Source organism: Chiroxiphia lanceolata, chromosome 2 (assembly GCF_009829145.1).
Source record: "Chiroxiphia lanceolata isolate bChiLan1 chromosome 2, bChiLan1.pri, whole genome shotgun sequence".
Lineage (NCBI taxonomy): Eukaryota > Metazoa > Chordata > Aves > Passeriformes > Pipridae > Chiroxiphia > Chiroxiphia lanceolata.
Genome location: NC_045638.1, coordinates 99,097,910 through 99,124,411, shown reverse-complemented (window position 1 = coordinate 99,124,411; position 26,502 = coordinate 99,097,910). Strand labels below are relative to the sequence as shown.

At 39.0% G+C, this 26,502-nt stretch overlaps 2 protein-coding genes across 7 annotated transcripts in view; one reads left to right on the top strand and one right to left on the bottom strand.

Annotated features, from left to right (window-relative positions):
- The window catches only part of CMSS1 (cms1 ribosomal small subunit homolog), a 222,359-nt gene that overhangs the window by 71,878 nt on the left and 123,979 nt on the right, over positions 1–26,502 (top strand). The gene's annotated exons all lie outside the window — the stretch shown is intronic.
- The window catches only part of FILIP1L (filamin A interacting protein 1 like), a 186,382-nt gene that overhangs the window by 68,749 nt on the left and 91,131 nt on the right, over positions 1–26,502 (bottom strand). For both annotated transcript variants that reach the window (XM_032678551.1, XM_032678552.1), the window contains 2 exons: positions 6,522–6,808; positions 4,137–4,310 (listed from right to left, as the gene is read on the bottom strand). In XM_032678551.1, coding sequence (XP_032534442.1) covers positions 4,137–4,310; positions 6,522–6,791 — 444 coding nt within the window. In that variant the 5' untranslated portion in view covers positions 6,792–6,808. The remainder of the gene's footprint in view (positions 1–4,136; positions 4,311–6,521; positions 6,809–26,502) is intronic.

The following is a 26,502-nucleotide window of genomic DNA, read 5'->3' as shown; positions in this document are numbered from 1 at the left end:
TGCACTGTTGGGTGTAAAGGATGTGGGACTTGCCAGCAGGATTTTATAGGTTCAGTATATTTTGTTAACTCTGGAGTATTTGTTGAATGGCTACAAGAGGTTAAGTGAAGCAGTAATCCAAGCAGCATGTATGCAAGAAGTAAGTCCAGGTTTTTGTTTTGCAGCTCTCAGTGAGCGATGCCAGTGCCTTTCACTTCACAGTAGTGCTTTTGTCAGGGTTGAGATTACAACCGGTTTGGATTACAAACTGGTTTTTGGGATGGATGAGGTGTGTATTCAAGGCAGGGAAGTGGAACGAGGAATTTTAAACTGGGAAAAAGAACAGTAGTGTCCTGGGGAGACCTGCTTATATTAAAGGGTAAGAGAGAAAAGTAAATAAGCTGCTGCATTAAAGCAGTTTGCATGTTGCAGTTTTCTCCTGTTGCTCAAATTAAGAGATGCATTTAGATTCCTTTTCCAGCATGCTGCCAAATGAGTTCTACCATGGGTGTTTGGCTGTTGTGGATGGGAACAAGGTGGAAAGTGTGAGCTTGTGATTCCATTTGGGAGAGAAGGAAAGAAGTGCTGGGACTGTCTTCTGGTACAGGTGGGTTATAGAGAACAGAATTGGAGACACTGCAGATCCTACATCACAATTAATGCAGACACTTGAGATCTGCATATAAGATGTGTAATGGGTATGGGCACTTGGCCTTGTGACACCTGTGTGTGTTCCTGTGCAGCACCTCTTCCTCCCTGCAGCACCAAGCAGAGCAAAGCCTGGTACTGAGTTGCTGCACTTCTGTGTAGTTTGTTGGGAAACTCTGTTGCGTTCCTCTACAAAATAAGAGCACCTTCCTGGGGAGCAGATTTGACTCTTGCATTTTCCCTATGGGATCTTGTGGCTGACTCCCATGTATCCAGCAGAGAAGAGAGAGAAGTTGTGTGAACCCCTGCTAGTGTGAGATCCTCACACAGAAGCATCTCCAAGAGCCCGGAGTTCTTAATTACTCTGGCCAAATGCTAAATCTGCCCATGCAGAAATATCCATTTATATGAACACACACAAGATTACTCAGGCTACACCAGTTCTTAGCTAAAAACCACAGAGGACTAATAAGCAGCAGTATAAATGTCTTCTGTTGAAAATTAAAGTGATAAAATCTTAATTAAGTGATTTGTTGTTTTGTTCTTGCTAACCATATGGGCTTTTTGCTAGAATTAATACTTGAACATGCTGTACAATACAATGGAAAATAAGAGGCATAGCCTTACGTAACTGTGAATAGTTCAGCAAGCTAAAAATTCACACAAATTTAATAGTTTAAATACATTTTGCCACCAGCTTGTGTCTGAAGTCAAACTAGGGTGGTGTATCTCAAATCCATTACATTGGAACTGAACTCTTCATCTTTCTCTTTTTAGACTGTTTTGTGGTGTTACATTTCTTTATCCAAAGTTCTGGGTAATAATATCCTCATGGTCATTGTTTATAAGTGTATAACCCTGAGTTTGGGATTACCAGAGACTATGGGAGCACTTGCCTTTTTCAACCCTAGGTGAGCCAAATTTCCATGCAGATATGTTGGTCTTCTTTTCCTGAATGCTGCACTGTCAACAGGCTCTTCCTATGACTAAATTATTGGTATTCTACAGCTGTCATCCTTGGAAAGTTTTGACCAACACTTAGAAGATGTTGTGAGGATACAGTCAGATATACTTTGTTGGAAGGCTGATGAGTATGTGTCCTTCCGAAGTAGATTGGCCTTTAAAAATGGATTATATTTTTAATTATCCTCGATGGATGCAGAATATAGGCTTTCATCTAGTTTTGCTGCTTTTAAGGAGATCTCCAAGTCATAGGAGTTATTGTTCATCCCATTTCAAATAGTGAAGCACCCATTTTTTTTATCTTTTGGCTACATTATTGGATGCTGGGGAGAGTTAGAAACCAGAATCTGCTTTCTGATTCTGTGAAGATTTGAGACATGAGAAAAAGACACCATAAATTCTGCAGTATCTACCTCTTTATCTCTTTTTTTCTACATCGCCTTCTCTGGTATTTTTTTGATTCTTTAAAAAAAAAAACCTGGTTATTTTTGAGTGTGGGAAAATGATTCTTATATTATTATTGTATATTTACTAGAACATTGAATACTCTTTGTTTTCTATTCAAGAGAAGTGGCAGATGATCTGAAGACACATTTTTTTGTGAATAACTGGCTTGATCTCCATTTATGAACCATGCAAAAATGGAAAACCTTTTCAGGGCTTTGGGTCAGAAGCAAAAACGAAATGAAAGCCTGTTTTCTTTTATGCCCCTCAAGTGTGGTGAAGAAGAATAATCTTATCTGATAGAAAGAAATAGCTGTAGAGCAAGTTTGACTGAAAAAGCCCTCAGTTTTTAAAAAAAAATTTAAAAACTCTCCTCGTAGGAAGGGAAGACATGGTTTTAGTCTGTCACACTCCTCGTACGTTTTGCAAAGGAAGATGTATTACTGCTGTTTTCTAATTTGCTACATTTCTTCACCTATGAATCCTGTTCCCAATGAGTAAAATTGTCCAGTCACCAAATTTTCCCACTACGTTCTTAACCAAATTTACCAAGAAACTTAAAGATTAGAATATATGAGAGAGTTGTGAGAGAACATTAAAGAACTGGAAATCCTGCAGTTGCCTTCTGAAATTAATTGTATTTTCACTTGATTTATGGGAAGATACTCTGTGTTCAGGGCTACCAGGCTAAACTGTCAAGGGTGAGATGCACAGGCAGAAACAAAGGTGTGGCAAAGGGGGAATTTAAATGGTCTGTTCCCAGACTTTGTGTCTGGTTTCATCTCTCCTTTGATTTTCATATGTGTTTTAAAAATATTAAAAAAACCCCTTAAATGTATTTCTGACATAATTTATAGGGGGATTTTGAAATTGAAATTGTGGAATGCCTACCTACTACAGCATCCTTGCTTTACCAAGACCAAGGAGTGGCAGTGGTCCTTCTAGCCTTTCACTTGCTCTCAGGATATTTGCCTTCTGAAATTGCCAAATCCAGTGGTGTTAGAAATTCTTTTTCTGCCATTAAGTGTAAGAAGGAACAAGTGTGTATAAACTTTACATGTAAAGTAACAGACTGAGCTTACGTTTTCAAACTTCTTTGGACTTCTCCTCAAATTATTTCCATTTGTGCTCAAAGTTTCTGTGACATAATGCCACAATGTTGTAAAATAAATTAACCTTCACACTTGAACTTTATCTGTTTCAGATTATATCCAGAGATTTTAACCTTTGAGCTTCTGAATGAGTGCTGACCTTTTGCCTCCTGTAATTTTCCTGAAATGATCTCTGTATCCTTAGGTACATTTCTAGTCAGAAAATTTGAAAAACCTTTGGTAGGAGAATTCTATTCATAGTTTCTGCTTTTGTTTTTATGATGTTTATTTATACTGAGCAGCTTATTAAAAAATGTTTATGTGAATTGGAGGTAATTACCTGGGATAAAAAAAACACATTCTGATATGAAGGGGTTTTAATATCCAGTGATTTGCATTGCAGGGCAGAAATTAATCAGATAACATTGTTCAGAAAGTATGGGGGCTGCTGCAGCAGTGTAATTAAACTAAAGGTTACTTAGGTGTAATGTTAGAATAATAGATTCCTGCCTGGATGAAGTTTCTAGTGCCAGCTCATTATAGTAACTACTCAGACCAAGCAGGTATAGCTGTAACTTCCACCCAAATTAGTGGGAGCTGGGATATGCAAAGGTTGACAGCTGTGTCATTACTGCGGAATGGGCCCCTACTGACAGTGGCCTTCATGGAAAAAAGGGGGATTGGGGAAGCTTCTGTTTGTATGGGCTGTAAATATGGATAACAGAAAGGGGGGCAGGGGGAAGAAGACTCTGTCAAGAATAGAAGGGTGATTACCAGAGTTTGAATTAGACAAAATCATGTCTCTCAATGTGTAAAGCCCCCAGCCCACAATACAAGTGAGGATCATTAGATTTGGGTCCCAACTGGACCCTGGACTTTGTTCTGCTGTCACTTACACTCGTTTTAGATTCTAGATTTAGAGCTCATTTGCTTTCTTCCTCAGAAGTGGGTGAGATATTTTCTGTTGAATTTGGTGGGAACTCTGGTTAAATATCAATTACTTGTTCTTACCTCTCCCATAGGCTTTTCATAGATATCTTCTTGCCATTGCTCAGCCTTTGTTTGAATAGCATCTCGCTGGAGTGCCTCTAACACCTTCTTGGGAGTAACAAAGCCGTATTGTGCTTCAAGCAAAGCCAAGTCAATTTTTTCAGCCTTAAGTACTCCTATAACTTCATCTTGGGCCTGCAGAAACACAAAGTAAGGCTTTGTCTTGTTAAAATGTATGAATGTCTTTACAGATTAACTCTTTGCTTTTGATTTTAAGAAAACTGAAAAACATTGTAAATATTCCTGTGTATGTAAAATGACCCAAAACAGTAATATGAAGACATTTGAAAAGCATAAGGGGAAGTATCGATCTTTGTATTTCACTCGTTCAGTATAGACTCCAAAATCTTCAGAACCTTCATCAAAACTACTTCATCACTACTTTGTTAGTGATGACATTGTGTTGCTGTTACTGGACCAGTGTGTAGCATTCATAAAACAAAATTTCAGGGCAAAGTTTGACTTTTAGTATTAGAAATTGACTTTAAATTGTTAGTGCAAAATGCTAGGATGCTTCTTGAAGCTTGAAAGTGTTGTACATTCTGTATGTTTTGGGTGCAGATGGCTTCTGTACTTTAACCCCCTTACAGATGTTTCCATGTCTGTTCTTTTTCCCCCACTCTGCATCCTGTGGTGGTGGAGGTTGCCCCCTGCCTCCATTTCGTTGACTGACATAACTGCATGAACTGTCTCAAACATCCATTGTCTGCAATGATCTCAAGAAAGTATGTGCTAATCCTAGAGGGGTAGAATAGGAAGGAAGGAAATCAGAAAGAAGGATGTATCAGGAAAGGATAACACTTTCACTCTGACTCCTTTTGGCTGGAAGACTTCTGTATCCCTATTTATGACTGTTTAAACAAATTTAAAATACGAAATAGTCTATTTCTAATTCTTAGCATTGTGAGAAAAAAGTAGAAGAGTGATCTTTGTGCATCTTAAATGTTCTGGAATTTGGAAAGTAATGGCATCTAACTTAAAAATATAATTATGGTTGGATTGACAGCTGATCTTCAGAGATTTAACTTGGCATTACAGGAGGTGGAAAATTAGGAATAAAAAGTGACTTCTTACCTTTTTCATTCATAATGCTTCATTTTGAATTTCAGACATGATTTAAAATGTTCATTTTTCTCATTTCACTGTATTCCAGTTTTAAATCTTAAGAATTGAAGTATGTGTGTATTTATATATTTATATATTTATATTACACAAGTGTAATGAAGAATGTGCGTGTAATATAAATAAATATATTTTTATATATTTAAAAAAACTCTCTTACTGAAAGGAAGAGAGAACTGTTCTGGAGGAGTGTGTGACATCTGAATTTTAATCTAAATTAAGAAAGGCCAAGTAAGCAGGAGAGAAGTATTTTGCAAAAATGGAAGTTGTTCTGTTTGCATAATGGAACAATCTGTATAAGTTTGCCTTGGACCTCCCCTCAGAGATTGGTACATCTATTAAATATTTATATTTCACGTGTGTTCTGTTAAGCATGTATGTGTTATTACATAAACATATACACATATGTTAAGAATAGAACTACCCAGGCACTGTTTAGGTAATAAACTCTGAAACCATGTGCTGCACCCATTTATACCACTTTGGCCAGTTTGCTTTTTCCTCTGCCTGTCAGCAGTTTTAAAGTGGCTTTCATTACTTCTGTGCAATAAGCCTGTCACAGAAATATTTTACTTGCTCACTGGAAATCTGGTTCCCACTTCCTGCAATTACGTTTGACCAGGTTAGGCATCATTTACCACTTGACAGCTGGTTCCTTTTCTAGGTAGGAAAATGCTCTCTCTTCAAAATCCAGTGTCTTGTGGGCTAAGTGGCATGCAACACTTATGCTTCATATTATGGGAAATAAAATGGCTATGTTTATTTTTCTAGCAAAAGATGTTAGAATACTGTTGAGCAAGTTACTTCTTCCTGTCTGGCACATACTGATTCATAGGGAGTAATGCTCATGACTTCACAGGAGAGGGGGGATAAGAAATAATTAAGTAAAAGATCTTAAAGGTCTGTAATATGTTCTTCATATCAGTTTTACAGCGACAAACATTTTGTGTTCAAAATATTTAGAATGGGGCAGCACAACTGGAAAGTTTGGCGAGTTCTCGGCTTTGAGAAGTTACGTGGGGTATAAAGATCACATTTCCCATCTGATAGCTATAATAGCTATAATTTTAGGGGGGGGTTGTACTTTGCAGTTCGTATTTGTCCTGAATCGAATTAGGTGAGGTGTTTCCTTGACATAAAAGCAGCTTGTGTTTGTGGTGGATGGGGGAATGGAGGGCTAGGGATATCTTTTAATTTGAAACGTAAAATCAGACAATACATTACCTGTAATTCACCCTCTAGGACACTAAGAAGAAATAGCAAGTCATCACGAGAGAGATCTTCCCTTTTCTTGAAAGAACTTCTTTGTTTTTTCTCTGCCTTAGGGCTTCTTAGGATTGTACTGGCTTGGGCTCCCTCGTCCTTCTCTTTCTGCTGCCTTTGCACATTTCCTCTCCCACTGCAACCAGCCTCTTCCTTACGGTGATCTTTTGGCCGTGGCTGGCTCAGCTTTGGTCTGGTTGGGCTTTCGGTGCTGTTGCTTCTGGAATGCATGGTTTATATCTCTGAAGCTGGAGGAAGTTGGGGAAAAGAATAATTGTTTTAACTAACAGAGATTATAAAATTATTACTATAGGTGATGGTGGGTGTTGGTCCCTCCAGAATAGTAATTTTCCCTCCCACACAGGCCTGTTTGTCATTCGACAAAAGCTGACAACCTTGTGTAAACCAACAGGATTGGGCTGTGATCCTTACTGGGTGTCTGTAGTGAAGCGAGTCTTTGCTGGTCTTACACCTTGTAACAATTCCCTCCTCAGTATTTGCAAAGGCAGCATCTTTAGCAGCAGTGACAGGCACATCACCACACACCACAGTTCCCATTTGAGAGGCAGGACCTACCTCACCTTTCAGGTAAATACTTCTTATGATGAGGCAAATTTAGATTTAGAAGGTTTTCACTAGGAAGATCTTTCTGTTCCTATTTAGTAGTGTCCAAGCCTTTACTGTATTCTATTTTGCCTTGTCTTTCCAAGGGAGAGCACGAAAGTGGTCCTCCACTACTCTGAGTTATGTGGTTGCATTATCCATGTTTGGTAAAATGTAGGGATTAGCAAGTACATCCAAACTGCAAGGAGTGAACAACACTGGAAATGCCCCCTCCGCAACACCACCACTACCACCTCCAAAACCAAACCAGCTTGCCCTTCGTGACTTTTCACCTCTGAAAACCATGTATCATAAAACCTTACTACTTCTTAGGTGCTAGAGTCCAGCACTCTAGAGGTGTTAGTACCTGGTAAAAGAGAGACTTATCCTAACTAGACCTCTTTGAAATGCCACTGTTAAGGAAACATACTCTAATGCCTTTGCAGATAAATGACTAACACTGTGTAAATATTGATTAACCTCAGGAACTCTGTTTTGGTTATCACCACTCAGATTAAGGTATGAATGGATTATAGTGCACCTCTCTTGGAAAACTGTGGTCATGGATACCATCTACCAAACAAAAGCCTGATCGTGTGATTCAAAGGTGAAATTAAACATGTTCCAAATACAAATAAGGCACAAATCTTCTTATTAAACTGTAAAACTACTAATTGCTGCAAGGTCCAGAAAATGATTATGGCTTATGATAGGTAGGAGATGACTGTGCAGCTGCTTTTTGACCCAACAAATCTGTGGCTGATAAAGTTCTTTCCAAGCATCCTCCTCCACTCCCTTCTGATTCTGACTCTAAATCCTAAACTCTGTGATTGCACTCCTTAACTGTGGTAATTTTCCACTGAACGCTAGGAACACTTCCTTTTGTTGTTTTTCTGCAAGAACAGAGGAGGTGGAAGAAGCTTTTGGTTTCTAATGGATGATGACTGAGAGGGGGGAGAATTTGTCAAAAATTTTACAAAAAAAGCAAGTGACATTTCCTGTAGTGCTGATGTCTCTTTTAATCTGATTTGAAGCACTCATAGTAGCTGGTGTTCAGTAAGAAAAACTTGATTCTCCAGGTGTCAAAAAAGTAAGGTTTGTCAGATTTGCATGGCAATGTGCAATGGAACCTGTTTTGTGAAGCATCAACAGTGTCATACTATGATGGGATCTTGCTATAGTGCACTGAGGAAACGTAGAGTTGTTCATAGCAGGATGGCAGTGATGTTAGCTGGTGATGATTAGTTTAAGTTAGTGTTCATCCTGGTCTTTCAGTGAAATATAGTTTGACTTTATTCACTGTGGTCTGCTTGTTAGGCTTACTCACCTGTTTATAAGATGCAGGAATTTGTAAGCTAAATCAGGTAACCTGAGTGTACTCAGAGTTTGTCTGTGTGCTTTGTTGCCACAAGCACAGGACACTATGAAATGCATAAATAGTCCAAAAAGTCCCTGTGTTTTTCCATCATGGGTGCCAGTTGCAGCAGCAATCTCAACTGGGCATCAAATTACTGTCATAATTGTTGACAAGAAGTGTCAATATGACATTTCTTTGAAAGAAAGAAAGGAAAAAGAAAGCTGTATGTAAGGAAGACTTTTGTACCTTTTTGAGTTGGCTGCACCTGGAAATCCTGAACTTGGAAAGACAGTAGTCTCAGCAATCCTACCAAGAAAGACATCCTCCCCTGCATTTTCTCTTACGCTGTGTGCATGCTGTTGGCTTCAAGACACCATGCCACAGAGTTTTTCACAGCTGCAGAGGGATAGCTGTGACTCCCTTTTAGGCTTGTCACACCTACTTCCTAATCAGGTAGATCAGTCCTTATTGCACTGGCAAAAGGCATTTGGTCCCTGTGAAAGCCAGCTGACTTGCCAGGTAGGTTATGTTCCCATGGAGATGGTGTCTTTGCAGTCTCCCAGAGAGTATTTTTCTTTTCTTGTTGAGAGTTCTTACGTACACTTTCACTGTCTCTTGTTCTGACATTCCCGAATGCCAATGCCTACTATCACATCTGCTAATGCAAATATTTATCAGATTTAGCAATTAACATGAATTATTAGAGGTTGAAGTGACATACTAAATGTGTGCTTTAAGCACTTTCTTTTATGGTACCTGAATGTAGCTGAAAGAGGCAGGAGCACGCTGGTAGTAGTGGCCTGCTTTACTAACATATTCTTTTTCAGTTGATTTATTTAAGCCTTCTTATTACCTGCCCATTGACAGGCATTATTATTTGTGGTGTTGTCTGTTTACATAAGAATGCTAGTACTAATGTGGTTGTCAAAGGAGGTAGGTGTGAGTAACAGAAGGGCAATTCCCGACTGCAGATTACCTCACAGTGTAGCTGCTGGTGTAGCAACCAAAGCAGGACCTCAGAAATGGATAAAAATAAACATTCCATCCACCTACCTTGAAACTTCTCACCACCCTCAAATTATCAGACTCCCTAAATGTGGCACCATCTAAGGGAGTAACCTTCAAAGTGCACCTGACATTCTGGACAGAATATCAGCTACTCTGTCATGCCCTTGCACCATGGCAGAAAACAGAAAAAACATCCAGTCTAGTCCAGAGAATGCTGGCTTTCTGCAATGTTATGAAACCTTCGAATGACCGTAGTGAGACATTCAAGGTAAAAGTAGTGTCATTTGAAATTTTCCGCATGTGTATTTTGGTATGTTGGGTTATTTTCTGTTTTGAGCAACTCCTTCCATGTTCTTGAATGTTAATGAAGAGCAACTTTTTTTTTTTCCCCCGCAAGGTAAAAATGTTAATAAACTCATAAAGTCTGTGACTATCAGTTGTCTCATGACACCCAAAATAGTGAGGCCAGGCTCTCAAGATTAGACTAATGAGCATAAAATTTGCCTTTTTGCATATCTGGTTCAACCTATTTTCACATAGATTTTATAATGATATACAAGAAAGCTGTCATGCAAAAAAAAGAGGTAAGAAGTGTTTCTTCTTGTAACAGAGATTGTGGTTCACAGAGGCTCCTTGATTTCTCCTGGAGGACTGACTCTTGCATTTTGTGGCAAACTTCTGTATAGAAGCTTATTTAAGCCTTGTTACTCTGTACCACCAAGAAGGATGACAGTATGAGATGCCTTAAAAAACAGTAAACAACAACTGCTAAGAAAGATTTGATTGGGTGTACATGCCTTGCCTTGCGCTTGTGATCTTTCATCAGTTTTGGGTCAATTACTAAACAGCAGGGATTGTAGATATGTGAACAGAAGAAAGAAGAATACTTGCCAGTGTTCTCATATGATACATTGCAAACCCTTGCTTGCATCAAAAATAAAAGAAGATTGAAAGAGACGATTCGGATCATGAAGTCAACGTCTGCTGAAATCACAGACCACCATGCAGTGGGTACTTTATTAATAGAGATTAACTTTCCATAATTGTGCTAATTGAAGAGCACAAGTGTGTTCTGCACTTTGGGGCTTTCCTTCACGTTATGAGATGTCTGTTTTACTGAAGATTTTGCACTGATATCTTGCTTGAATTCACAATGTGTGGGTGCCCAGACTCATCAGATTCCATGCAGCTTGGTAGGCTAGTTCCAGATTCAAAATGGAGTGAGGATGAGTTACCTTGTAACATTCTGGTAAATTGAATTATTGCAAGTAACACACTCATCAAAGTTTGAATTCTCAGTGTTCGTGTTCTTGTTTGTTTTATTATTTGTTTTCTGTTCTGTTCTTTAAAAACCTTGCTCATTTCTGAACATGCAGTCCTTCTGCATATAAAAGAGAAATTTTCCTCTTCTTGGTGATGAACAAGTACTCTGAAGGGTCAAAGTATACTTTCCTTAAGAGACAGATGAATAAATGACCAAATGTTTCTATGATGTTAATGTGGTCTCCACCTCCTTGATTATATTCTGAAGGAGATGAAACTGCATTTGTCTCTTTGGCAGCAGTAAATAAGCAGGTGGTTCAGAAATCCCTGCACTTTTGTGGGAAAGACTTAAATACCCTTCAGAGATGACTTCATCATCGGGTTTTAAGAGACATCCCTTTTTCTCCCATTTATTTTCCCCTTTAGTGTTTTCTCTTTCTCAGTGATTGACTTACGAGCTAACAAAATCCCTCACAGGACCAAATCTTCCCTTAATCCCAGGGTAAGGACCCTGAATAGTTAAGAACTTGATGTTTCTTCCAAAAATCCGTGACTAAGCAAGAAATCATGTCTTTCTGGTTTTTAACATCCCTTAAAGGGCAATGCTTTTGATTTGCTGAAATTGATAGGACTCCTACCAACAGAGTGAGTTTTAAATGAGATGTGATTGCTCAGCATAGCAGTGTAATGGGAGAGCACAAAGAACATGATGTCTTCTGGAAATGCCTGTGTGTAGTTTGGGGCAAGAAAAAAGCTGGTCTCACCTTAGTTGCTACAGGTCCACAGACTGTTTTTTCCCTTCCCTGTGTAGCAAAGCCTACTTTGAAGCATCGTGTTCATACCTCAGGAGAAATTAATCTCCTGCCCCTGTTCTTGTGCAGCTGTATGCCAGGTAGTGTCCAAGCATGGGAAGACATTTTTGGCTGGGCCACATTGCATCCTCCACCAGAAAAAGAAGCAAGTTTGTCTTGTTCTTCTTCTGTAGTCCTCGTGTGGCCTGTGGTCTAGCAAATGAGCCGTGCTGAACTGTGCGAGAACATGAAGAATTCTTTTTATTAGTTGGAATCCCAGTATCTGTCCCTTTCACAGCATCACTCGTGCCTTCTGACAGACTACCTTTAGGACTTTCATTCTTCCCCTAAGTGGAAATACATTTCTTTGTGGTAGATTTACACCACTTCACCACTTCCAAAGACAACAGCCTTTCTTTTTGGGTAGACTACTTTAGTGTTTTCCTGGAAACTGTTTGCAGTGGCTTCTGCCCAGAGGGATGTTCTGTCGTACCATGACCAGGTATTGCGCTTGGGCTGTGCTCTCATTCTCAGTAGACTCTGTGCTGGTTTGGTGCACAAGCTGCTCAGTAAGTGAGAAGAGACTCTAGTGGGTTCTTCACCCAGGGAATCTGGGATAACTGTGTGTTTCCATCCTGGCAGGGAAACTCTGCAAGATTAAGTTGGTTATCTGGGAACACCATTGCAGGAGTGCTTACCTGTGTATCCTGATGAATCTGTTGGTGTGCAGAGTTGCAGGAAGTCAAGCAGGAGAAAGAAAATAAATTAGCAGTCTGTTTCCCCTCTCGCAGGATCTTGTCAAATTTTGGTCTGTGAAGCCCTTGGGGATCCTGCAAAAACAGCAATTACTCAAATGGTGAGAAAATGTGGATTCAGCTGAGGATATGAACGCTCTCAGACAGGAAAAGAAGAACTTGATGTCATTTGTGTGCTGGTCGTGGTTTATGTTCATCTGACCACAAGTCAGATTCCTCATCCCTTGGATACAGGGATCCTCTTCTGAGACAGAAAGATGTCTTTTGAAGTGTGTTAGAGTTGTCCTGTTACTCTTCTCACAGTAAAGATACTGTGAAATTTCCACCATCTGTTGTCTTCTCTTCCCACTTCCAATCCTGTAGAGTTTTGCACATATGTAGTGGTTGTGGTTAGGTGAAATCTTCCCAGGTCCATTTTGCAAATGTACAAGCTTACAGTCATCTTTAGAAGGCTGAGTTTGTGTGGGAGATTTTGATCAGGTCCTTTTGAAGAATGTGTCAGTTGTCTGTCATTTCATTATTGGTGTGTGAACTTGTGATCTGGTCTTCATTCTTGTAATGTCTCTAACCACAGGTATATATAGATACAGATGTAGATATTATATACACACTCACACACCACAGGATTTTGTGCCTGGAAGTAGAAAAAAGAACCTGTGCCGTGTGGCCAGTTGTTGGTTTTGTGGCTCTGAGCTCAAGTTAAGCCCTTTCTGTTGATTAAGTGATCTCAGCCCACCTCCTGCTAAGTCTTAGGTTGTGTTTGTCCACATATTTGAATTCATCCTGTGGCAGTTTAAAGGACTCACGTTCACAGTGCTCTGCATGAAAGCATAAGCTGCTCACCTTAAACATACTCGAAATTTTCACATTAGGAGTGTATTGTTGGCAATGTATACTCATATTCAGAGCTGTCAAATCTTGTTCTAAGTGAGATTCTTCAGATGGTCCATAAAACCAAGCGGTATGGGTAATAGAGCTCTTTGTGATGATCCATGAGAAAATCAAGAGTTTTGGCTCCTTAATGTGTCACACAGCATTTCTCTGGCAAAACTGGGTATTTGTTTTGAATTCTGAAATGAAGGCCTGGATCTCACAAAGGTTCCAGCTCAGAAATCAGTACTTTGAGACATGGACTGATTTTTTTTCATTATCTCTGGTCATAATTTGGAACTTCTGCTAAACCTTTCTCCTCACTCCTCCACAGGAATTCAGCTTTCGTATTTTGTGGTCCAGCATTTTACTAAGTTGATGGTAGTCCTGGAAAATTATAGTGTATTTATTACATTATAGGCATATAGTTTCTGTAGTTAGACACAGTAGATTGGTTTGAGGTGATTTGTCTTCTCAGTGAGGCACTACAGAGGCCACAAGGCCACAATGTGAAGCCAAGGGCTTAGTTGTAGTGGGAGAATGAAGTTGTATGTGCACCCTAGCTTCAATGTGCTGCTGCAGTGTGACAACACTAGTGTAATCCCATGTATTCATGGTTTCAAAAGGTTAAGGAGGAATAAAAATTAAAAGACATAGAACGTCTTTAACTTTCCACTGCTGGGGATAGAGGGTTGATATTAGTATGGGGAACTGTTTTTTTGGTTTTTTTTCTGTCTGTTTCCTTGGATTTAGGGTTGGGTTTTCTTTCTTTTGGAAGTAAAGTGTTTCATAGTTGTTTTGTAATTAGACACTAACATAAAAGGCAAAAGAAATTTACTCAGTCCAGTGCAATTTTTACATCTCTGACTTTAGAGTGATTAGCTTTCCCTGCACGTACATGGTTGCACATACCAACACCACTTCAGTGGCCACTGTGTTTACTGTAGTATGGTCCTGCCTTTCTGATGGAAGGTAAATTTTTTTCTGGCAAAGTGCTTGTGACAGTCGTCTTCTGTGCCCTTAAACATGCTGGTAATGTGGTATAAGGTCACTTTGAAAAGCAGCCTATAATCACAATTGTCTAAAAAGAATTTAATTGAAGAAATACAGTGTTATGATGTTATTAGCTGTAATAGCTGTGGGCAAAAGGAAAGGAAGAGACAAATGGTATTTCTTGTATTTCAGTGTGTGTATGTGTCACTGTACACAGACATATAATGTTTTAAATAATGTATTTGTGTACCAAGTGTGTATATGTGTAATGCTCTTGTGCTTGATGCTCATGGCAATTATGAATTAAGTGGTCCTTTATAAGCTTTCATCAAAAGAGCAGTAGAAGTACACGAAGTTTTGAAGTATCTTGGTTTTGTTTTCAATGAAAAATCTATGGTTAGTAAGCAAGGATTATCTAATATATATTATCTAGTATAAGTTAATTTGTTACTCCACAGTAATTGGTCTGGGTATCTGAGATCCAAACTTAACCCTTGCAGCCATCTCCATTTCCAATTTAGTCTTTTTTTTTTTTTTTTTTTGGTGAGTCATGAAATAGGCAGCAGAGACCACAGCAAGGGCTACCGAGTAAAACTGAACACCTTCAAAGTGCAGATGTATTAATTTTCTTCAAGGGTATTTTTGACAAGTGTGGATTTGTAGAGACATTTGTGTGGGAGTGATCAACTCAGTGTTGCTTTTCCCCACACATGAAAATAAACCACAGACTTTTAAATATCCTGAGAAAAGTTTCTTCAAAGAAAGATCAAAAGTCTTTACTAATGTCTGCGGAAGCTGCGTGGCTGCCTCTCTTGTGAACTCATGTCTATGGAGAGCTTGCAAAGACAATCAAGATCATTATTCTGTTGATTTGATCATTTGCAGCTTACTCTAAGAGGAGATGCCTTGTTTGGAGAAGAAGGAGGTGGGAGAATCCACAGATGCTCCCTAATTTTACCAAGACAGACATGAATAAAATAACTTTTCAAATACAACTCTGTTGTTTTTTCCTGATATGTTGTTTAGGATGCTCTGCTTCAGATTTCTGTCTTTAACAGTGAACGTTCAAGAGATTTCGTAATAGGGAGTTGATTGACATGTTCTTAATTTTATCATTTTATTTCTTTGGTGGCTATTGAAGTTAAGTGAAATGCCCAGGTATGGCTTTCAGGGCTTCGCAGAAATTTTACATCTGATTTTTTTGTTGTGTTTGCTTGGTTGGTTTTGCTTTGATTTTTATCTCTTTTTGCATCCAAGCAACACAGAACACATATGAGCTAAACTTTGAAAGTTTGTGAACTTCCCCCTCATCTGGAATTCCCCACCTTTAGACAGCTTTCAGGAGAATAAATTAATTTTTATTCTTCCTAAGCCCTGTGTTTTCTTTCATATCTGTCTCTTCATGTCTGTTTCCTTCATGAGCTGTATCTTTTATAGTTCAGACTAATTCTTTATGTGCTGTCTGATAGCAGAGAGTTCTTAACTCATAGAAGCTGTTGAGAATAGCATTTCTCTTTTGAAGGATTTTACTGGTTTTGTCATGCTGGCACAAAGCCTCTGTGAATGCTAGGTAGGACTTCAGGCTTGTATCCAAACCAAGTATTTCCAAGTAGTTGGTTTGGTGCTTTTTGTGTGTTGTTTTAAGCAAAACATTTTTAATACCATCTCCATCAATTGCTGTATTCTGCTGCTATCTAGAAAATGGGCAATAATCTTTTGTTGGTTTATCTGATCAGAAATGAAATAATTCAGTTTTCTCCTTTTTTTAGATTTTAGGGTTTTCTTTTAGCTGTGGACTGGGTTTTCCTTGTATATCCCAAAGTTCTAATCTTTATTACATTCTGTGATTTGGTACTTTAGAGGAATTCTGAGGTTTTCTTTGTATTCTGTAATACAAAAACAGGGTGATTTTGTGTTATTTTCTCCTTGCTTGCTTCTCTCCTTCATGACAATACCTAAGTATGTAACAGCAGGCTAACATCTTTTCTGTCTGACTGGGATAATCTTTAGCTGTGCAAAAAATTGGCTCTCGCATTTTCCTTTTCCAGCTGCAACTACAAAATAGTAACACACACATGGCCAGGGAAGATTCCTCACTCTACTCCCCATGCCCCCATTCTCCATATTTAATATTCAAGAGAAAAATTTGGATAAATATCCTAAATATTTTTCCCAGGAATTTAATGGAAAGAAAATCTCTCAGATCTCCAGTCCTCTCACCATAACTTTTCTATGCAGATCAGACCTTACTGTCTGTGGAACAGAGGTTTTAGGTTTGGGGTTTTGGTGAGGGTAAGGGATGCTGCCGTGCAGGTGAATGGCATGAGTTCCCTCCTCATCTCTGAGCCAGGAGTACTAAGTGGCACTGCCCTGTATCCTGCTTATCCCACTCCACATATGCTGCCATTGGGGTCTTGCAATGACTCATGGTGACAAGTTGCATGATTTTGACAAGAGTGCTCAAGGGTCAGAAGGTGCTCCTAAACAAATTTTGAAAATACTAATTTCTAGGCTTTGGTGGAAGTGGAAGTCAGTGTCGTGCTGGTCTTTTGAATCAAAATCTCTTTTTGTGGCAAGAATGTGGATTACTGCTTTTTGTTGTTTTGGAGGCTTTTTCTTTTGTTTTCTTTGGCTTTTATTATTCTTTCATTTTGTTCTTATTAATCTTAGTTCTATCTGTTAATGTTGTGGCAGCAGAATATTTCTCATTATCTATGTTCACCTCCAGAGAAATGAACACAAAGGAAATGTGAGCTTCCTAGCAGGTTCTCGAGTCAGCTTTGTGGTTCGTTTTTAGTTTTTGAAGAATTTTTTTCGTTAAGATTGATTATTGCTTTAAATAAGCAAAGTGAAATTATGGCTTTGAGTGATGGCTCGTATTTTTTTATATTGTTCATATTAATTAGTGACTGCGGGTATATGTGGCTGCCAGGAAAATATGAAAAGCACTGAGTTTTAAAAGTAACTGTACACAGTGAAATTAATTTTTGAACGTGTTCACATTACAGATTTTACTAGCCACGACATTCCTTATTATTTATTATAACGCCTTACAGCGCTGGACCTTTGGCTCCCATAGGAATATGCTGTGCTCTGCTGCAATAAAAATGCACTGGAAACTGCAGCTTTCTAGTAGGAAGTTTCTTGAAAGCAGTGAAGTTAAAATGCCTCACAGTAAAATGAAAGTAGAGTGGAGGTCAGTGAGCCAGGTAGATATACCTCCTCTCTGTCGCTAGCTGCGCTTTCTTCTTTTTTTTTCCTTCTTGGAAATTTGGTCTTGAGGCCGTCATCTGCGTTTTGGCACAGGACAAACAGAGAAAACTCATATATTCCTTTCATTGGACCCCACGATTTTGCTACATGAGGTTCACATGTTAAGGCAAAAGTTGTTGATTTGTGACTGCAGCTGTGACTTCATCCTGGTTTTGATTGTACTGTAGCTGAGTCCTTGGGGGAAGGGCAAGGCATGCTCCAGAGGTGGTTTGGAGCACATACTGTTGTTTGTTCCTTTCTTTGTTTTTCCACTTGTTCAAATAAAATAGGTCTGTGGCCAGCTGCTAGCCCAGTGGCTAGTGGGAGTTGAGGAAAGGGATTTTGCAGACATAAATGAGAGCATCTAAGACTATTTTACAAGAGTCTGATGTTCGGAAAGGTCTGGATGCCTTCTTCCCCATCTCCACCCCCATAAAGGCCTCTCTGAAAAGCCCACTTAAAACACCTCTTTATTCTTTTGGAAAAGTGCTACTTAAAATTAAGGCAGAATCTTCGTATTTCCCAGCTTAACTGGTGCCAGCTTGGCACCAGTTGTCCTACATTTTGGTGGAACTTTGTTACATGTGTGTTGGTGCTGGAGAGACTTGTAGAAAGCTTGTCCACCTGCTTCTGTGATGGCCAGTGACAAACCATGTGGAACTAGGCAGAAGCAAGGTGGAACCTGAGGACATAGTAGGGACCCTTCTGCTACCAATGTCCAGCCCTGCAATTATAATGAGAAAATTTGGGAAGGAACTGCTCCCTGAGCAGCAGGTTTTGTAAATGGGCTGATCTGCCAGGAGAGGCCTGTTGGAGTTGCTTTTTTTGGTCTTGGTGGTAATTATATTATGTTCCTACTGGTAGCTGAGGACAAGTCTGCAGTTTGTTAGGTGTGTTTAGGAGGGCATGAACAGGTGACTATATGTAATATTTGCATTTAACATGCAAGTCCTTCTTAGAGAAACAATGAGTCATATGCCTGCAGGCACAGCCAGCTTCCTTAGCTTGCTGCTTAGTAAGACTTCACTGAAATTATTTTATCAGAAGCTGATATTTAGCTCCTGAGAGCACTGTGCCTCTCCTGCACAGAAATAATGCTAATTATTTATATATTAAACCAGCAGGTTAATGCCACTTCTGAAAAAACCTGTGCACCTTCTTATCTGAGTCCTTGTACTTCTGCATGACATACGTACAGACATCTCTCACATATAGAAAGAAATATATATACATATATATATACACACACGCATATATATATGAAAAAGATGCTTCCCGGTCAAACTTCTGACTTGTAAGTTTGTTTGTGAACATTTCCTTAGCAAGAAAAAAAAAATCCAAAGCAGACACACTCCCGTCCTATCATTGCTGAGTGGTTGTAAAGGAATCATTTTAACGCACAGCAGGTGTGTGTATGTAGTGATCATATGTTCCCAGGCATTAAGAGTATTTACATTCTTTCTCTAAGAGGATAATTTTTCTTAGTGCTCTGATCAAACCAATTCTAAGTGATTAAGTGTTTAAAAACCATTAACAGTAGAGTGGATTTACCTTGATTAAGATGATATGCAACCCTGAATAGCTAGTTGTTCCTGTGAGTGCAAGCAATTCTATTTGAGGAATTATCACAGATCTTAACACTCCTCTGACACCAAAATTTAAGTTTTCTGCTTAAATAAATTTCCAGAGATAAAATAGAGGTAAGGCTTTAAATGAAAGGCTAGAGAGTCTGTCCTGCGTTATTTCATACTGAATATCCAGTAAACATCAGAGTGCATATGGGGGCATTCTGCAAGCTTTCCTTGTGCAGGTAAGCACATCAGAGTCTGTGGGGCTGCATGTGCAAGACTGGATTACAGGGTTAGAGACTGTATTTTCTGACTCTTATCGCTAGTCTAACTCTGAATACGTGTATTTTCCTTTAAATGTCATCTAGACAGTCTCAAAATGTAGCATTTTAAAGGTCTCCTGTTGACACAAGCATATTAGTTAATTAAGGAAACAAATCTAGACAGAATGAGATATTTTCTCTTTAAGGTTTAGTCATTTTCTTGACATATAACCTTAAAAAGAGAAGAAAATGAGAAACACCCCCCACACACACATGCACAAAAAAACCCTCAAACAAACAAACAAAAAAATCAAAAAACACCCCCACTGCCAAAAAAAACCCGTAACAACCACCAAACCATAAAATTCACTGGGATAGAAGAGAGTTATCATATTCATGATAACTGAGAAGTAAAACTGACTGTCCAGTTTGTTTTTTATGGTTAGAACTGAAGGAAAAAATAAGGAAGAAATGCATATGTATGATAAATATGAAGTAGATTTTTTTTTTAACACTGATATTAATAATGTCAGGAAAACCATTTTATCATACATGTTCATCATTATTTCATTTTTTTGAATGAGCTTAAGACAAACTCTGTAGGTTTATATTCAGAGCATTTACATAGTGAGATTGTTTTGGTCATAATTTCAGCTTCATGCAAATTAGAGCTGCACAGCTAAAATGTACCCATCTCTTTAATATTAGTTAACGATTTCTTTAAAATGTATATGGTTACAGGCTAATGCTTCAACAGTAGATAGTAGTGGCTTCTTGTTTCAGGAAATGGAATTAAATTGGAATAAGTTGCTCTTCTATGAGTAAGTAAAAAGATTCGATTTTTTGCTGCCCATCTTAAGTAAAATGAAAGTAACCTTTTGCAAATGTATATTCTACATTTAATGTTGCTTTATTTGAATGATGATACATACACCTTCTTAATGTCCTGCTAGGTCCTAGACAGGGTTCTTAAATGCCACTGAAAAAATTGACAGGAGTGATGATTCAGAAACCTGATCATCTTTACCTTACTTCATCTGCATTGCACCTTTCAAAAAGAGTTGTTGCTAAGAGGGTATTGCAGTGCACTGCATTTCTTTGGGATCTGAACAATGAAGAAACCTTATGGCAAATTCTTGTTCTTGTGGTCTTCTTCATATATCTGTTAAACCAGTGTTATCCCAGTTGATATCCTTTATGTTCTGTGATCAACAGAATTTGTCAGAGATGTGGGGTTTTAAGAATTTGGACTAGATACAATTCAGTTTAGCAAGCAGAACTTGATACTCAATGATTACTATTGTTCAGGGCCCGTAAAAATAGTTTGAAGGCTTAGTCAGAACTACAGTAATAAATGCAGTGAGCAAGCTTTGAAAAAAAATATTAAGAACAGGATCCTGTGAAGCTATACAGGCCACCTGTGGAAGACGTAACCCTGTGGAGATTTAAGGCTACTTTCCCAAAGGGCTTGTACAATGCTTGCAAGAAATAGCTTTGTCGAATTTGCAGCTGCCTGGTTAAGCATAGACCCTGGTCATATGCTCCCTGGCCTGGCAGGTACAGCAAAGGCAGAGTTTTGGCCATTGTCTAGTGCTGGAGCAGTGGGAGTTGCCAGTGCTGTCCCTTGAGGTACCTTTGGGCTTTGCTGTATCCCCTACCCTGGAGAGGGCAGCCCAGCCTGGCACTGAGCACAGAGCACCTCTCTACCACCTGACCTTGGCCTTGGGGACTCAGGATGGCCTGAGGGGATCAAGAGACAGAAGGGAGCAAGGAAAGAAGCCCTTGACAAAACGTGTGTATGACAGTTTTGGAGAAGTGGCCACCAATGTTGTAGTTTCACCTTTGTCTTAGAGAAGCTATGCATGCAGGTTGAACTGGAGGGAGCATCTGTGCCCTATTATGGGACACAAGTAAAGCTCCTATATATTTACAGATATAAAATATATGCAAACTTACTTCACTGTAAGGGAAAATTATAAGAACTGCCTTATAGGCAGAAAGGATGATCCCGTGTCCAGAATCAGATCTCTTATCGTAAATGTTTGCTTTCAGATATGCAGAGTAGTGTTCAGGAAGGTTTTCACGCTAGCTTTGCATATGTACCTAACCTACCTGGCTGTAGGCAGTGAAGAGAGAGATAGGACTGGTTTTCAGAGGCCACTTCCACAATTCCATGGGTGTATTCCTTCTTGGGAGAAACCCTGCTTTCTCCATGAGGTGCAGCGGGAGACTGATTGGCTAGGTATCTAAGAACTGAGGTGTGAAAACCTCCTTCCTTCCCTGTTCTGCACTCTTCCTTCCCAAAGGATTGAGTGTTGCTTCTCAAAGCTGCAGTGTACCACTACGTGTTTTGCTGAAGTATTAGTGTCAGACTTGTAAGAGGAAAATTATGATATTAGATGGCTTATCAGGCTATTTAATTAGGTACTTCCATCTCTAAGAAGAAGTCCCAAGGTAGTTATTAGCAACTGTTACTCAGCAAGGAGGGTTTGTAGGGGATCCCTCCTCATTGTTCTAGGAGTGCTTCAGCTCAGTCTCTAGCACTGCTCAGAAAGCAGAGAGCTTTAACACAGCAAGTGAGCTAAAATGGAAGGCATCATTATGTTGATCCTCTATCTCCATAAAATGTAAAGTAGAACCAGATTACCTGTGCTCTTATGTCCTAGGACTAGCAGGCCATGACTGTTCAAATGGGAAAGAAAATGTGTAAGAGGCATGTGATTTAGGACTCAGATAGCCTGAGCAGTACACATGGAGTGAATGCAAATAATTATTTGCTCATAGCATGATAATCGAGGACACTCAGTGGATCAGTTTGCCACAAAAGTGAAACAAAGTGAAGTACTTCATTGTACAGCACACAACTGCTAACCCATAGTGGTCAGTGCCACAGGAGACAGCTGAGCCAGAGGTGTCAGTGCAATCACTAGGGAGATTCACAGTGAAACAGTTTGGTTGTGGTAGTTTAGCAGAGTAGTCTGAAGGCAGCTAAAATCCTTAAGTGACAGCTGTGGGCACGCTAGGAGAAGGATCACCCTGTTGATGCTCCCAAATATTGTCCTTGCCCAAGCATCTGCTTTTGGCCACTTTTAGAAAGGTTTTTGAACTAGATCAGCCTCTGGCTTTCCTCATGCGTTTTTCCTGTAGCACAGGTAAGACTCTGGGCTATTAATTCTCCAGTGCTTTTTAAAGCGAGGTAGTGAAATACATTTTGTTTCAATCCACTAATTATTTACAGTGGGGAGTCAGGCTAACTTTCCTCATGTGGTACTTTATATATGAAAAGTTAACTGCTGTCACGAGTCATTATTTCCATTGAGAATAGTGATTCATCTTTCCATGCATAGTCAACAGATCTCTCAGTGGGAATGAAATTTTAGCTCATGTCACCATTCTGTAGGAGGAAATACATATGGAGACAGGACATTGTGTTTGGATACATGTGTTTTCTGTTGAACTGGGTTTGAGAACTTTTTTCTCAAGTGTTTTGAGTGAATTTAGTATTTATTTTTCCATAGTTAGCTTCAGAATGGTAGTTGCAGAGGAAAAGGCTCACTATTATGGAAAAAGATACACTTCAGCACGGCCTCTCAAGTGTGGCTCAGTCCTGATTAGGAAAACCAGCTTTTAGCTGCTGTAACTGCTAGTAGAGATGGTATTGCAATCAATGTTTTAGCTGACATGCATTTCTCTTGTATTCCTTTCATCTGTCTGGTGGAAATTTGCCTTACTTTTATCTAATTGCTTGTCAGAATGGTCTATTAGAGATGCTACTTACATTGGAAAGGCCCCTTGGGTAAGAGCTAACCACACCAGCTCTGCCTTCTGCATTACTGTAATTGTGAAAATTTGGAAAGAACAGTCATTTGGAGAAGACAATTTCAGGATCTATAAATGCAGCATATCACAAGTTACTTTGCACTTTGGTTGTATCCTTTGTGTTGAATTTTTATTTTTTTGCTTTGGCTGTCTTTTTAATGTTCAGTTTACAAACTTAGTAGAGGAGTTGGAATGGAATTGGGAAAAATCTGAAGTCGAAATGTCACAGTTTTGTAAACAGAATAAATATGCTAATGAACAGCATCTGTATGAACTTGGGGTAGCAGTGTGCATATTTTCAAGTATTGTATTTCTTGTGAAGAGGTGTCTTTTATAAGGACAACTCTTTTGAAAGAGCTTTGAAACTGTGTACCATGACGTGATACAAGATTTTGATATTTCTTTTAAGAAATAAGTTTTGGTGCAGTATTTGCCCCAAATTCTGGTCTTCAAGAGTCAGGACATTGACATCCTTAAAAAGATTTTCACAACACAAGCCCAGTTGTGGGAGAATCTCTTTTCCAAGTGCAGAGTCCTAAGCTTTGTGCAACCATAGGAGTGATGACAGTCAGAGGAGTGCTGTGAGAATGTTTTCAATCGCCTTTATCTTTTGGTGCTTCCTGCAGCACACTTTGGCTTAGGCAAATGCTTGTGGTAAGAGGCGGTTAAATTGATGTAAAGACCAAGTTGATTTGACATGTTTTTTAACCAAGTGTTTATTAGTTGAAATAATTTTGGGTGTTTTTTGGCATAATTTGTGTTTGAGTGGGAACTTGACTCATTGTCAGAAGTCTGTGTATATTTGAGCATGTTAAGCTGACGTTACCAAATGGAACCGTGGGAGGCTTTTGGCTTGTGTTTATGGAGTATAAACCAAAGCTCCTACCTTGCTGCCTCAAGAGCCACAAAAATGTTAATATAAATCAGAGATGCAAGAAAAAAATGTATTCCATATAGTCTGTCTACTTGCCAGTACTAGCTTTTTCCTTGGGTTCCTTTCCACTATTTTGTTCCATGTAGTTTTAGGTATCACAAGGGATGAGACTTCCTCTGCATTCCTGTGGAAATTATTTTGCAGTCCTCATAAGACTTTGTGAAATTTTTCCCTCATTTATGTTTCCTGGTTCTTATATTTCCAGAGCAGAACCCACACCAAAACTGTCAGGGGTTGCTTTCTGGTTAGCTTTGGCAAAATGATTCAGGCTTCCTTCTTGTCCCTGTCTGCTTCTGTTAACCGAGTGAACCAGTGATCATTCACGTGCCTCAAGCTACAAGTGTTTTAGGAGAGGTATTGTGATACCTGCTGCTGAAGGGTGCCGTGAACATTTTAAATCAACCTGCATGTATCAGGTGAAGCAGCAGTAGCTGTTAGAGTTTCTTTTATTGTATTTTTCTTGTGTTTCCCTCAGACTGGATTTTCTGCACAAAGTCTAGTGTCTCTTAAATCTTCCTAACTGGTTTTCCTTGTTCTCTTCTCTCTGACCCCGCTCCTCTGTATCACTAAGATACTTACGTATAAGCTATGAAAAGGCCAATTTTAGGCACTTAAAGCTAGATTAAGATGAAATCAATGTTTCATCGCTAAGCAAAAAGTAAAATTATTCATATAAACCGCTTGTAAGATTGGGCATTTTTTCCCCACTTCATCAAAGATAATTTGTCCCTGAAGAACATGTTTGTATTTGTCTTGGGCATGTAACGGTCCAAACTAATTTGAGCTATTGTACGAGTTTCCAGGAACACAGTAGCTTTTGCAATTGCTTCAAACCCCAGAATGTTTCTGGTCTATTATAATTTAATTGGTTCCCTCTATTTTATTTTTTAATTGTGTATATATATATATAAAAAAAATCCCAGTAAATATATGCTTAGTCTAATCATTATAACTAAAGTTCATCAGGAACTGTAGTGATAGGCCAAGGACATTCATTTGAATGTTACTTGATTCATGAACATTTGTTCATTTGATTCATGAGCCAGATGAAGTAATTGGAAATTGCTTACTTTTGCTTTTTGTCTTTGTGTTTTGCTTGGTTTGCTAAGCTAATTTCTTGTGTGTTGACTTGCTTCTCTGCCTTTAGCTTGAGTTACAGTACACAATAAGGTGCACAGTGGCAGCTGCTTTTTGAAAAGTTGCCATTTGGAAGGAAGTGCAGAGGGCTGTCCTGCGGACCTGCACGTACAGGTCCAACATACGTTACATGTGGATACGCCCTACCTCAGGTAGGAACAGAAGCAGCTAAAGGCGTACAGACTTTTTGCAACACAGAAGCAGTTTTGTGAAAGATGTTTTTTTCCGAGTTTGTAAATGCTTTCTTGGATCTGGTATGTATTCTGAAGCGTTGCACAGTATGATAACAGATGAGCTAAGTTGCTTGCTGCCAAAACCCTGCAAAGAGTGAGTGGTATGCAGCCTGAGGAGGAACACTACTCTTTTAAAACTATGCCAACCTTAATATTGTTACTAAATTATGGTTTAAATCACAAAATCATCACAGTATTCTTGAAAGAAGGCGCAAACTAGGCTCACTGTACAAAAAGAGGGAGGATATGTGCAATACCTGTGAAACCATAGTGAAAAAGGAAAGTAAGAAGCTGTGGATTTCAGCTCTTATCAGGATATTTGTGCTGCATGATCACAGTCTCTCACCAGTCTCATAGCTGAGCCTTTTAAAAACATACTCTGCACTTCTAACTGCTGTTCTCTCACAGCCTGCTCTGGTGCCTGAATTGGAGAGACTGTGCTGTGGTGTTGTCTCCTCAACAGCCCTTACACAGTGTGTCAAAAAGCAATAAAGCAAAGAAACTTGGGTTTGGTGATGTGGTGAGTCTGTATCATCTTAAAGCTTCTCAAACGGAAACAATGGCCAATGCAGTTCAGTAAACTGATCAGAAGTAAATTTACACCATAAGTGGTATTTCTACTCTAATTAAAAAAAAAAATTAAACACATGAAATTTTATACAAGTAAAGCTTGCATGCCAGATATCATTAGTCTGCATCCTTGTGGCTCTGTTCTCCTACAGACAATATAACATGGGTGCAAATTTTGGCTCATTTAATGGAAATATGGGCATAATTGATACAGATCACATTTTTGCTACTGAAAGATTCATTCATGCACAGAGCTCATGCGAGTGATTGTATGAATGCTGCTTCATAAATGAATTTAAAAGGTTTCTGACAGTCTGCCTGACCTGAGACAGCTAATTTTAAAACATCAGGAAGTTTTGTGAGGGTGGTGGGGATGGAAGTTTGCTGTGTCGCTTTATAACTAAGTTCTGTGCAAATTCAGAGGACTGTTTGCTGCTTATACAGCTTCAGTTCAGCTTTTGGTTCTACTGAGCAACTGGACAGTTTTATTTGCTGAGAGTCGGCCAAGGGGGTCTCTGTGGGAGAA